At 54.0% G+C, this 13,595-nt stretch overlaps 1 protein-coding gene across 4 annotated transcripts in view; it reads right to left on the bottom strand.

The window, feature by feature from the left end:
• Positions 1-7,025: 7,025 nt before the first annotated feature.
• MELTF (melanotransferrin) overlaps positions 7,026-13,595 on the bottom strand; it is a 28,407-nt gene continuing 21,837 nt past the window's right edge. For 2 of the 4 annotated variants that reach the window (XM_002758220.6, XM_078350581.1), the window contains 3 exons: positions 11,875-12,062; positions 9,295-9,493; positions 7,026-8,841 (listed from right to left, as the gene is read on the bottom strand). In XM_002758220.6, the coding sequence (XP_002758266.4) occupies positions 8,762-8,841; positions 9,295-9,493; positions 11,875-12,062 (467 nt within the window). In that variant the 3' untranslated portion in view covers positions 7,026-8,761. Of the gene's footprint in view, positions 8,842-8,926; positions 9,494-11,874; positions 12,063-13,595 lie in introns of those variants that run through there. The other 2 variants (XM_035274963.3, XM_035274962.3) reach the window with 2 other exon arrangements.

Here is a 13,595-nt window from a genome sequence, read left to right as displayed (position 1 = left end):
ACCCAGAGTCCACAGTTGTCCTTCCATGGCTTTGGACTAGTGTATCCATAGCAACATGTACCCACCATTGTAGCATCTTATGTGGTGGATACATGTCATATACATTTGTAGTTAGCCTCCCTTTATTTCTTAAAAATATGCCTTGCAGTGAAACTACAACTCACCTGCCCCCAACACACACACCTACACACACACACACACACACACACCCCTACACACACACCCCCCTACACACACACCCCTACACACACACACCCCTACACACACACACACCCCTACACACACACACCCCTACACACACACACCCCTACACACACACACCCCTACACACACACACCCCTACACAAACACACACACACCCCTACACACACACACACCCCTACACACACACACACACACACACACACACACAGTGTTTTGCCAAGGGGAGAGACATAGGTGAATCTGACTATTTTACTGTTTTCAAAGGCAAGGTTTCCCCTTCACCCTGCCGTGTGTCCCAAAGTCACAGATTGGTTTACGGGGGCTCCGTGATTCCATCACCGGCTGGGCTTGGAGTCTGGAGGAGGCCTTCCAAAGCGGGCAGGAAGAGAAGGAGGGAGCAGGCAGAATCCCAGAGCTTTCGTGGTGGAATCTGGCCAACGATCCTCTTTTACGGAGGCTCACAGGTTGTCTCTGTGGGGGGCGACTGTTCCTGAGCCGACTCACACCAGCTCGATCATGAAAACATCTGTTGCAGGCTCCAGTTAGTGCCTCTGCCCACAGATGGCCTTTGCAAAGCGGTTTTGGTGCATTCTGCCTCTGAGACAGTAGGCCCCACCCTCCTGCCTCCCTAGAAAGCCCACAAAACCGGCAGGTGCTTTAAGGAATCCATGTCAGTCAGGGCTGTGGCTGGGCCAGGGTGGAGGGTGGTGTGGTTTGGGGTGGCCTGAATCTATTTTTTATTCCTTCATTCTTTACTGACAGTACCCTGCTCTTTTCCTCTTCCTCAGTCTCAGGCTTTGTACTTCTGGAGGGGATGGCTTTGTCCCCCAGAACCAGGGCTCTGTCACATGACACAGGCCTAAGCTGACCCCACATCACAGGGGTTGGCTCATGACCCGGTTGCCACCAATCAGAAGCACCTCAGGCTTCTCTTCTGAGGCAGCTCCAGCCATCCCACCTAACTTACAGGACGTGTGGGGCAGGGGACAGCTTCTTCCAGGGACAAATATGAATCCCAACGTTGAAGTCAAGGAGATACTTAGAAACAATCCCCTTTGGAGGTTAAAAGATTTCCAACAATTGGACTGAGCAGTGCAGACCCCTCAAAATCTGTGCTTCAAGATTTCCTTGTGGCTGAACACTGATAAGACACCAACCTCAGGTTGTCACCTGTTCGCAAGGTGACTTCCTGCTCTGTTCCTGACATCCCCCATTAATGCCCATCCCGGGAACTTTCAGCTGGGACCAGCTCTGGTTCTTGAATCTGAGCTACAGAAGGGCCTGAGGAAACCCTGGAGGGCTTCTGGTCCACCCCACAGATGAAGAAACAGGGCCCAGAGAGGGGCCATGACTTGCCCTGAGTCACACACAAAGCCAGGACAAGAACCTAGGAGCCCCAAGGACCCATGCTGGGCTCTTTCCACTGTAACCACTTACATCAATTCAGTGGCCAGCTGAAGCAGGAAAAGGTCGGAATTAGCTGTCAGGGAGTCTAGACTGTTCCAGGCATGGTACTGCCACCTGAGCCAAATGCTTTGGTCTTTCTGCTTTGCTCTCCTGACCATGTGGTCTTTTTCCTTGTGCTTCTTGCTCCATTTTCCAGCCATCCTGTCCACTTTCCGGGCAGGAAGAGGGAGAAGGGCACCGGGGCAATGGGCTGTGTTAGCTGCTTGTTTCTCCTAAAAAGCCTCCCTGAAACCCACATCCTGGAACTTCTGCTCAGGTTTCTTCAGCCAGAACTGAGTTGCCTGGGCATGCATGAGTAAGTATTTTTAGTTGGGCACATAGTTGGGCACATTGCCACCCGAACAAAATTGGGGTCTGCTAGACAGGAAGAAGGGGAGAAGACCAGCAGGAGAGTCTGCCACACAGACGTTGGATGGGGATCTTGGCTAAGAATGCCCTGCCTGGTAAACCACCAGGCCCTTCTCTTCAACCCCCAGAGACCCGAAGACTGACCACCGTAGAGAAGGTAATATTTACCTTTTCTGTGGAATTGCAGGTTTCCAGGGACATCAGAAGCTAGGAAGGAGGAAGGGGGTATTCTGACCACACACGACCTTCACTTGCTAATCTCTGCGTTCTCTCCTTCCTGAGGGCCCTGCTCAGAATGGTGAGGGTGGGGAGTGCAGGGCCAGAGGGAAGGGGGAGCCACATGCTGGGAAAGAGTGAAGTCAGAATGCCATCCTACCTGCAGCCCACCTGCTCAGAGACCCGGGTGAAATGCTGAGGCATCTTCCTGCACATTCCACCTCTCCACATGGAGACCATGGGGGCCATGGCCCGACCTGGCTTTCCTTCCAGGCTGGGCCCAGCTTCCTCTGTGAGGTTCCCTGGTTAGGGGGAACCACTCACCCTTCCCACCCAAGCCCTGGACCGCTGGGGCAGGCACCTGTTAATGCACTCATTGGCTGTGAGCTCACATGGCCTTGAAGTAGATCATGAGGTCAGGAGATCAAGACCATCCTGGCCAACATGGTGAAACCCCATTTCTACTAAAAATACAAAAAGTAGTTGAGCATGGTGGTGGGCACCTGTAATCCCAGCTACTCGGGAGGCTGAGGCAGGAGAATCATTTTAACCCAAGATGACACCACCGTACTCCAGCCTGGGCAACAGAGCAAGATTCCATCTCAAAAAAAAAAAAAAAAAAAAAAAAAAAGATGGCATCTGAGTGAACATATCCCTTTTCCCTGTGATTCTTCCCTCCGTGGGTGGGGTATGGTCTGGGGGAGGGCTCTAGCAGAGGCCTCTGAAGGCTTGCTTCTCAAAAAGTGGTCGGTCCTCAGACCACCAGCACCGGCACCAACTGGGAGTTGGTTAGAACTGCAGACTCTCAGCCTCACACCAGGCCTTCAAAGTAAGGTGTCTTGAGCGGCAGCATCAGACCACCTGGGAACCTGCCATGCTGGGGTGCAGTGGCACAATCATAGCTCCTAGCTCACTGCAACCTCAAACTCCTGGGCTCAAGCGACCCTCCCCTGTCAGCCTCCCGAGTAGCCGGGACCATAGGCACACACCACCATGCCTGGCTAATTAAAAACTTTTTTTTTTTGGTAGAGATTGGGTCTATGTTGCCCAGGCTGATCTTGAACTACCGGGCAATCCTCCTACCTCAGCCTCCCAAATTTCTGGGATTATAGGCTTGAGCCACGATGCCTGGCCAATAGATATATTTTTAGAGATGGGAGTCTCACTATATTGCTCAGGCTGTCCTCAACTCCTAGGCTCAAGCAATCCTCCTGACTCAGCCTCCAAGTAGCTGGGACTACAGGCACACACCATTGCACCCAGCTTCACAGTCTGTATTTTAACAAGTCCTCCTGACACACGCTCAAGGTGAGAACCTTTGGCGTATATGAATCTCTGCTGTGAAACCCAGATCCTGGGCTGTTAGCACCAACCCAAAGGCAGCTGAGAAAGGCAGAAATAAAAAAAGCCCATCCGGCTCCTCTTGCTTCAGCACAGGCAATAACTCTGTGAAGACTCACATGTTTTTTAGTCTAAGAATTACTGTTAGAGCTAGACATCGTCGAGGCACCATACACATTTCTCCGTTTATAGATCTGGGAACTGAGATGGGAAGAGGAGAAAGTATCGGCCCAAAGTGAATGAATACCAAAGTGGAACTAGAATTCAAGTTTCCTGAATCTTAGGTGAGTGAGCTGGTTTCTATTCAACAAATTGGGATATCTTTTTTTTTGAGCCATTATGGCTCACTGAACCTCAACCTCCCTGGCACCAGTGATCCTCCCACCTCAGCCTCCCAAGTTGTTGGAGCTACAGGTGTGGGCCACCACACTTGGCTAATTAAAAAAAAAATTTTTTTTTGTAGAGATGGGGTCTCACTATGTTGCCCAGACTAGTCTTAAATTCTTGGGCTCAAGTGATTCTTCCACCTCAGCCTCCCAAAGCCCTGGGCTAACAGGTGTGAGCCACGGTACCCAGCCTAATATATCTTTTTTAAAAATTGTAGCATTTAGGCCAGGCGTGGTGGTTCATGCCTGTAATCCTAGCACTTTGGGAGGCCGAGGCAGGTGGATCACCTGAGGTCAGGAGTTCAAGACCAGCCTGACCAACATGGAGAAACCCCATCTCTACTTAAAAACAAGACAAAACAAAATTAGCCAGGCATGGGTGCACACCTGTAATCCCAGCTACTCTGGAGGCTGAGACAGGAGAATCACTTGAACCCAGGAGGCAGAGATTGTGGTGAGCCAAGATCACGCCATTGCACTCCAGCCTGGACAACAAGAGCGAAACGTCCTCTCAAAAAAAAAAAAATTGTAGTGTTTATACCTGTTATACATGCTGTGTGAGAAATGCTGTCCTAAGGAATAAATCCTCATTGTAAATAGTCAAGAACACTTGGGGAGAAGTGTGAAGCTGGGGGTGATGGCTTTGCAGACATGCCACGTGGCCCACAGGGACCTGTCTATCCTTGTCACTGCCCTTCCTGCACTGCAGTGTTCTACTATGCCAGCTCAGTGGCTTCTCCAAAAGAGGCCAAGGGCAGGGCTAGTAGGCCGTGTACTTACTTCTTTATACTTCCAGAGCCCTGAGCACAGGGCTGTACACATAGCAGGCCAGCCCACCCCAAACGCTTGTGGGGCCTAGGACAAGAGTACCAACAGAGGGCCACCTACTATGTGGGTTCATATTTAAATGTGGCAGATCAAGCTAACAGACTATTAAACAGAATGTGTCCTATCCTCCTACTTTGACAAACAAACCTTTATAAAGACTCAGCAGCCTGGACTAGAAGGTGAGGGGAGAACAGGCTTCCCCGCCATAGCCCATCCGCTGTCTTCCCATCCAGGCTGCATCCCATGCTTCAAGGGCCTTGTGCATGTGCAGGTGGACATGGCAGCCTGCTCATCATGCTCAACTACACCTCCTGCAAGAGCTTTGGCCACCTTGGGAGGCAGGATCTAAGGAAGGGGCCCTCCAAACCCTGGAAGCTGGCTCAGGGCTGTTTGGGGTATGAATTCCAGGATTCTGGGTATCTGGAACATGGTGTAAAAAATGGGCTCTGAGGCCAGGAGCAGTGGCTCACGCTTGTAATCCCAACACTTTAGGAGGCCAAGGCAGGTGGATCACAAGGCCAGGAGATCAAGACCATCCTGGCTAACATGGTGAAACCCCATCTCTACTAAAAATACAAAAAGTAGCCGGGCATGGTGGCGGGCACCTGTAGTTCCAGCTACTTGGCAGGTCGAGGTAGGAGAATTACTTGAACCCAGGAGGCAGAAGTTGCAGTGAGCTGAGATCGTGCCACTGAACTCCAGCCTGGGAAACAGAGCAAGACTCTGTCTAAAAAAAAAAAAAAAAAGATGGCCCCTGAGTGAATGCATCCCTTTTCCCTGTGTCCTTCCCTCTATGGATGGGGTGTGGTCTGGGGGAGGGCTCCAGCAGAGGCCTCTGAAGGCTTGCTTCTCAAAGTGTGGTCCCTGGACCACCAGCGCGGGCACCAACTGGGAGTTAGAACTGCAGACTCTCAGCCTCACTCATGCCATGCCTTCTGAACCAGAATCTGCATTTTAACCAGATCCCCAGGCAATTCATGTGCACATCAAGGTCTGAAAAGCATTGCTTGAAAGCACAAAACCAAGGACTAGGGTCCCTCTTGCTTAGATCTGGGTATGGTACTGACTGTAGGTATCAGTAAATATTTGCTCAACAAATGGCAAATAGTCCCCACAACAGACCTGGTAGCCAGGGAAGTGCTGGGGAATGGCTGCCTGACTCACAAGGATTTTATTTCCTTTCTCTGGGGCCTCCGTGGCCACGTGTCAGCTATACACCCTGCTTCTGGCCTGTGCTGACTGGCCCAGTAGTAGACACCTGACGCACATTGGGCTAATCAGATGGTCTCTCCCAGGAATTTGGAGACAAGAAAACAGACTCTGGAGTAATGTCAGTAGTGACAATGAACATCTTCCTGCACCCACCGGGTGCCAAGCACTGTGCGGAGTGTTTTGCATCTTGGACTTGATCTTCCCAACCGCCTCACCAGGCCGGTGATTGTACTCTGTGTGTTTTTCAGATGAGGAGCTAAGGTGCCCAAAGGTTATCTTTCCTTTTCCAAAGGTTCAGGGTGGGGAAGTCGCAGCATGAGGCAAGCTGGAGTGACTGCAGCTGAGACTGGGCCATGTGATGCAGAGACAAGGTCTGTCAATTTGGCTATCCAGGTCCCTAGGAATTGCCTGGCTTTGTGATAATTGCGCCAACTTCATGGGAAATGGTCCATGTGCAGTGGTGGGCAAGACCTGGCTCTGGGAGATGGCCACAGTGGGGAGGGTGGCATGGGGGCCAAGTGAAGGGTAGGAGCCATGAGAGGGAGGCAGAGAAAATTCTCCTTCCCGAGGGAGGACAGAGCACTGATCAAGACCAGACAGGCCCACCTACACCTCAGTACATACCAGAGAGCACCCACTGTAGGGTCTCTTGGAGATCAGCTCCCCACGCCTCACCCTCTAGTGAGTTAGCAGCAAGCTTGCCAGAGAAAAGAGGTGGGCAGCTTATTTTGGAGGTATGGGGTAAGGGGCAGCAGAGAAGTTTGCACCCTCCTCTGCACCCATCCCCAGAGGGCAGACACCTCAGAGACAGATGGGGTGGAGGCAGCTGGAATGTGCCAGGACAGCTGAGGCCCTGCAAGGGCCAGAGAACCAGTCCAGGCTGAAGAAGGGCACTGGGAGCCTCACTGACTCGAGGATGAGAGGGGTCCCTGACTGGCTCTGGGAGAATGGAATCTGCCTTTCTGGGTGGAGCAGGTAGGTCTTTGAGAACCTAACAAAACAAAACAAATCAGCAGCAGGAAGTTTCTATCAGGATCCAAGCCTCTGCACGTGGAGGGTTGTTTGGCTTTATTTTAGAAACAAACCAACATCTTTCATTAGCACTGACACAGCAGTGGCCCCCTAGTGCCACCTGACAATCCAGTTACTTACATAGCACTCAAGCAGGCCACACCTTCAATGGCTCACAGCACGCGAGCCTGGAGTAGCCACCAGAAATACACTTCTCACCGCCCAAATCCCCCTTTTGAAAAAAACCAAGCAATCATCAGGTCGGAGGAGAATCACTGGCTCCCTACAGCAAGAGGGGACAAAGCTTGCTGGCAGAGGGCCAGGTCCTTGTGGCCCCTCCCAGTGGGGTGAAGATGACCGGGACTCCTTGGGACTGCATGGCTACAGCCAGGACGCTGCCAGGGCCTCCTCTGCTGCTGAGACATGGAAGGATCCTTCCCGACGCCCACAGGTGGGGGCGAGCCACCAGGAACCAGGCCTGTCATCAGCATCCCTGAGCCCCCGCAGACCGGAATGCAAATAGCTCTGGGCCCACGCCGCTCCCAGTCTGCTGACGAGGGCTGCTTGCTCCCATTTCTTCTCTTCCTTTTTTGTTTTTTTTTAAGGGCTGGCAGTTCTGAAAACTTTTTCTGGCTTCTCAGACAACTGTGGCAAAATGGAGTAGAGACAGGCCCTGTCCAGGCTCTTTCTGTTGCCTCCCGCAGGCGCGGGAATGGGGAGCGGGTGGTCCCCAGGCCCAGTAGGGGCCTCTGGAGTAAGTGGTCCCGGGCCCAGTAGGTGCAGGGCAGCTGGCTCCTCTGACAAGAATGGCGTCTCCCCACGCCCAACCCTTCAGAGGGTCTCAGGAGCCCGCGGCCTGGGTCGCCTCAGGATCCCTTCAGGCTGGGGCGGCTGCTGCTGCCAGGCTTGGGACGTGGGTGCGGGCGGTGGGCACCCATGGAGGTAGGGGAGGCGAGAGCCCGAGGCTGAGCCCAAGAGGAGACTCAGGAGGGGGTTCCGTGGACGCAGCTGGCTCGGGATGGCGCTGGCGCGGCCGCTGTGGGGGACCTGGCAGAGCACACAGAGATGCCCCAAGGCCTGCCTCCCTCCCAGCGCACCGGCGGTCGGAGGGACTGGAGCTCTCGCCCTCCACAAGGTCCCACTGGCGAAGGCTTCTCTCCGAGGAACTGGGGGCGGGGGGTCCCTGGTGGGTTTCTCCCAGTCGCCCTGGTCCGGCCTCCCTCTCTCCGTCCCTCCCCCGCCAGCAGGGGCCTCTGTCCCACGAGCTGGGTCCGGATGGCGCCCGCGGCTGGGCCTCCTCGGAGGGCCTGGCTGCAGCCTCCGGGTGTAGGTGCCTCAGTGGCCACCGCGTCCCCAGGAGGCCTCGCGCACGGGGGCGCATGGCTGCGGGGAGGAGGCTGGCGGGCCCCTCGGGCGGCGGGAAGCCCGGGCTTAGCGGTTTCCTGGGCAACCAGCCTCCTCCGGCGCGGCCCAGGCGGCTCCAGGTGGCGGGAGGCGGCGGTTGGCGGGAAGGGCCGCGCGGGCACGGGGGCGGCGCCTCAGGTAGCAGCGCCAGGTGGAGCCCGTGGGCGGGGGGGCTCCCAGGGAGGCGCCTGTTCCCGCCCGCGCCGGGCCGGGCCTTTCCGAGATTCCTTCTGGATTCCAGCGGGAAGCAGCCGCGGAAACTCCCCAGGCGGAATTCGCGGCTCCTGGAGCTCTGGGGCGCGGCGGGTCTCCGAGGGCGCGGGCTCTGGCGGGGCGACCGAGCCTCAGAGGGCGGGCGCGAGCAGGCGGGCGGCAAGGACGGGCAACAGCAGCGGGAGCAGGGGCGCCCCGGAGGCCGAGGCCGCTGGGGACGAACGCGGGAGGTCAGGCCCCAAAGCCCGGGCCGCGGTGGCTGCCTGAGGCACCGACCCTAGTGGGAGGGGGCGGCTATCTCTCTGGACTGACCTCGCCCCAGCCTCCCACTTTTCTATTCGATTGCAATGCCTCTTTCCCTTGCTGCCTTTATATTCATTCCTTCCAAAATTCCACCACATGCAGATTTCCGCCTGGTCTCAGATCCTCCCTGCACCGCTGTTTTGAGCGTTTACACTCATCACCCACGTCTGTCTGGGAGACTCGGCCGGGCTCCTGCCCTCCTGGACTGCAGTGTCCCGGGACACCCCACCTGGACTGCTGTGAACGGGGCCTCCACCCGGCTCCCCGGACCCGCAGCATCCCCACCCCCCAACTCCCTCAAGGTTCTGGGGTGAAGGGGTCTGAATGGCACCAGGGAGGCAGCAGGGCGGGCCTGTCCTACCTGCGCCCGAGCACTGCTGAGACAGCATCCCTTCCAGTGCTGCCACATAGTCCAGCCCCAGCCAGTCGCGGTAGGTGGTTTTCTCCCCAACAGGCACCGCCCGGACTGTGGCATCCTTGAAAAGCAGGTCTTGGCCATGATAGTTGGAGGAGTCGAACATTTTGAACCCATTCTTATTGTAGTCATCTCCAAACAGATCCTGGAAGCACCACAAGCAGACCTGCTTCTCACCTGGGCTCACGCAGGGTCACCCGCCCAGGTGCCACTTGCTGCAAATTGCTTTACATACAGCGACCCAAAGAGCAATTCATTTCAGGACCCCACGACTCTGATTGGAAGTTGTAAGCTTGACAACTGATCTGCCTCTATCACCGAAGGGGGCGTGGGGACACAAGGTGCCACTGGAAGAGGGATTCAGAAGCACCGCAGCGCTCCAGCTCCTGGATGCAGGACTGAGTCCTGAGACGTCCAGGAAGAAAGACCCAGAAATGGGGGATGGTGTGGGTGGGATTCCTGAGGGTTCTGCTAGGCCTGCTCAGCATTTCTCGGCCTTTTCCGGAAGGGTTTCTCACTCTAGCTTACAGATTTCCTTCCCACAAACCTAAAGAATTTCGAGAGAGACTTGTGTTCTGCAATCAGTCACAGAATAACAGGTGAGCTGGGCGTGTCTTCACTGACCCTCCGCCCAGGGATGCTGCACCCCTCTCCTGCCTGCTCAAAATCACTGGAATGACCGTTCTGCAGCTACAGCCCTAAAAAAGCTACTAAAGGCCGAGCGCTGTGACTTATGCCTGTAATCCCAGCACTTTGGGAGGCAGAGGAGGGCAGATCATGAGGTCAGGAGTTCGAGACTAGCCTGACCACATGGCGAAACCCCCTCTCTACTAAAAATACAAAAATTAGCCAGGTGTGGTGGCACGTACCTGTAATCCCAGCTACTCAGGAGGCTGAGGCAGGAGAATCGCTTGAACCCAGGAGGCGGAGGTTGCAGGGAGCCAAAATCACACCACTGCACTCCAGCCTGGGCGACAGAGCGAGACTCCATCTTAAATAAAAAAGAAAAAGAAAAAAAAAAAAAAAGGCTACTAAAAAGACCAGAAGTAGTACGGGAACGTATGAATACAAATATAAATAAAGGACTTCTGGAGAACATGTATGAATGCCTACATCAAGTGTTAAGTACCGATCAGGGAGGAATAAAGGAACCAAGTGGTTCTCAGCCTTTTTGGAGGGGACTCGCAGATCCTCCTGAAGATCTGATGAAAGCTGTCAGCCTTCTCCCCAGAAAAATGCACATCCACCCAGAATTCTTCTCCCACACTACTTCAGAAGACTTAGCAACCCTCTAGGAAAGCCCAGGGACCCAAAGTAAAGCACTCCTGGGATAGAGGGGCTCTGTGGGGAAGATGAGAGGAACATGCATAATTTCAAAATGCTAAAGTTTAGGAACATGACTGATGAGCCAGCCAGCTCTGCAGTTCTGTGCTGCTGGTGGGTGTGGAGAAGGCAAGTTCAGCTCAAGTCAGTTGGGGGAGGGGGAGTGGTTAGAAACCAGTGGCTCCATTGTCAGACAACCTGTGTTTAAATTCTAGGTGTATTTTGAAGGCACAGCCAATGGGATTTGCTGATGGATTGGATATAAAACATGAGAGGAAGACTGGAGTCAAAGATGACTCCCAGGAAATGGAAAGGCTAAAGTTGCTCTTAACTAAAGAGGGGAAGGCTGAAGGAGGAACGAGAGTCCAACTTTGGACTTGATTTGTTTGAGATGCCTATTGGAATCACAAGTAGAAATGTCAGGTATGTAGTTAAATATGCAAGTTTGGGGCTGAGGTCTGGACTAAAGATGTACATTTAGAAGCCATCTGTATATAGATGGGATTGGATGAGGTCAAGGGTCAGGTGGAGAGAGACAGAAGAGGGCTGAGAACTGTATCCTAGGGCTAACAGGTCAGGGAGATGAGGAGGAATCAGCAAAGAAGACTGAGGAGTGGCGAGAGAGGTGAGAGGAGAGCCAGGCAGGGCTGGGGACCTGGGAGCCTGCCAGGGAAGGTGTTTACTGGAAGAGGTAGAGCTGTGGCCAGTGCTGCTGAGAGGTCAAGTAAAATGAAGACTGAGAAATGGCCACTGGTTTTAGCAACATGGGTCACTGTGACCTTGACAAGAACAGCTTCAGGGCCCTATTGGGAACCTGTCTGGGGTAGTCTCCATCCTTAAGAGAGACCAGAGGAGAGGACTATAACTCCAGAGACCACTCTTCGGAGGAGTTTTGCTTTGAAAGGGAGCGGGATTACAGCTCCAAGAGGATGGCTGTGAGACCAAGAGGTTAGTTTGTCCTTTAAGGATGGCAGAAATAACAGCATGTTTCATGTTGGTGAAAATGGTCCATCTGAGAAGGGAAAATCTGAGACAGAGGGGAGAGTTTCCTGAGGGATGTCCGTGGGGAAGTGAAAATCACATAATTTTCCCCACGCTTCCTTAGTTTCTCTAGAGGTCTGTTCCAGGTAGACTGAGGCATCCCAGGGGCTTAGCTTACCCCTGCTGCATACCCCTCAGTGAGGCAGCCCCTCCCTGGCTCACCTGGGCCTTGTCCAGCAGTCCATACACAGTGAAGATGTTGGTGTCTGGCCGGACCATGACAGCATGGGGTGGTATCTGTGCCAGGTTGCAGGCTACAAACTGGGACACCTCTGCCCGGGCCCCATTGGGGCACAGCAGTTCGTAGTCTTCTGATCTGAGCTCATCAGCCCAGGGCTCGGAATTGTGGCCTGAGGAGGTAAAGCAGTGTATTTGGAGATGTTCAGGGGAGTGGGGAGAAGTGTAAAGAGAGGCTGCTATTCTGGGTGCCCCAAGTCCTTCACTACAGGGAGGTGGCAACCTCTGGTCAGCACCCAACCCTCTGTTCTCCAAGTGCTCTGCTGTATTGCCAGGGTGAGAGAACCCAGCTGTGTTAATGCCATTAGCAGGAGCTGCCATTAGCAGGGAGGAGGGAGGACCTACTATGTGACCAGCACTTTACAAGCATTGCTTGATCCTCACAACAGTAATGCTGGACAGGTGTTGTCCTCATTTTACAGGTGAGGAAACAGGCTGTCAGTCACTCCCAGGCAGAGAACCCCATCTATGTGTTACATCCTCAAGCCTGAGGGTGGGGTGGCTCCCTAAAGGTGGTGGGTGATTGCCCCTAAAGGCTGAGGTTCTCAAATGGAACAGGGTGTAGCAACACTTGTGGATGTAAAAGGCAGCTTCAGGGGCCCTTGCTTGCAAAAGAATCTGCAAAGCTCTCAGATGGGGCTCAGAAATTTGCATGTTAAACCAGCATCCCAGTGATTCTAAAGCAGGTGGTCCCAGGGCTTCCTGAGAAAATGCTGCCCTCAGAATCACATTTTTGTGTCTCTGAGCATTCACTTAGTGTCCATCCTCCTCCCATTTCCAGGAAACCCAGGTGGGCCTCAAGGAGAGCTAAAGATAAAAGGGAAAAGAGCGGAAGGTCCTGGTGGGTGGGTGACTCACTGCAAGGGCATCTTCCAAAGCCTCCCCAGTACCTGCCCTCCGCCCGACCCCATCCCAGACCACACTGTGCACAGGTCTGGGACCAGGCAGGCCCACCGGGCTCATGCAGGAGCACACAGCTCCCTCCTCCTGGGGGAGGGTTCAGGTGTTCTTGGTAGGAGGCTGGGCAGGGAAGCTGGGCTGTGGCAACAGGAAGGGTTCAGGGCCTGGAGCCTTCCCTAGCTCTGCCAGGGCAAATGGTTCTACCACCTTGATGACTTCCTCAGGAGGCAAGATCCAAGTGTTGAAATACTGATGTTTTTTGAGTTTTTTTTCCCCCTGCAAGTCTCGCTTCCCGTTGTCCAATCCCCTCCCCACTGGGCCACAGTTGTGCCTTTCTGGGCTAAGTTTCTAGAAGGAGATGTGTTGGGAGCCAGTGGAGAAGACTGAGCCTCCAGCCTTTGCGGTTTCAAAGCCTGGGGTGTAGGCAGGGTATGCAGAAAATACAAGCCTTTGGTGTTGGAGGAAAATAGCCTCTAGTCTTCAAAACGGATACAGATTCCTTCACGGAGAACAAGAATAGGGGGAAGCGATGCTACATTAGGACCGCATGCTACGATGGGTCCATGTATGCATGGGGATTCCGGAGCAGAGCATTCCTGAGCTCTTTATCCCAGGTGGAGCCTGGGGAGGTGACTCCAGGAAGAAAACTGCCTGTGTGATGCTTCAGGTGTGCTCTGCCTCGGTGTGGCTTGGGGACTGCAGAGAGATTTCCTTGCATGAGGCAGTGATGTGCTCAGAAACACAGA

Source organism: Callithrix jacchus, chromosome 15, assembly GCF_049354715.1.
Source record: "Callithrix jacchus isolate 240 chromosome 15, calJac240_pri, whole genome shotgun sequence".
NCBI classification, from domain to species: domain Eukaryota; kingdom Metazoa; phylum Chordata; class Mammalia; order Primates; family Cebidae; genus Callithrix; species Callithrix jacchus.
This window is presented reverse-complemented; position numbering and strand designations above follow the sequence as displayed.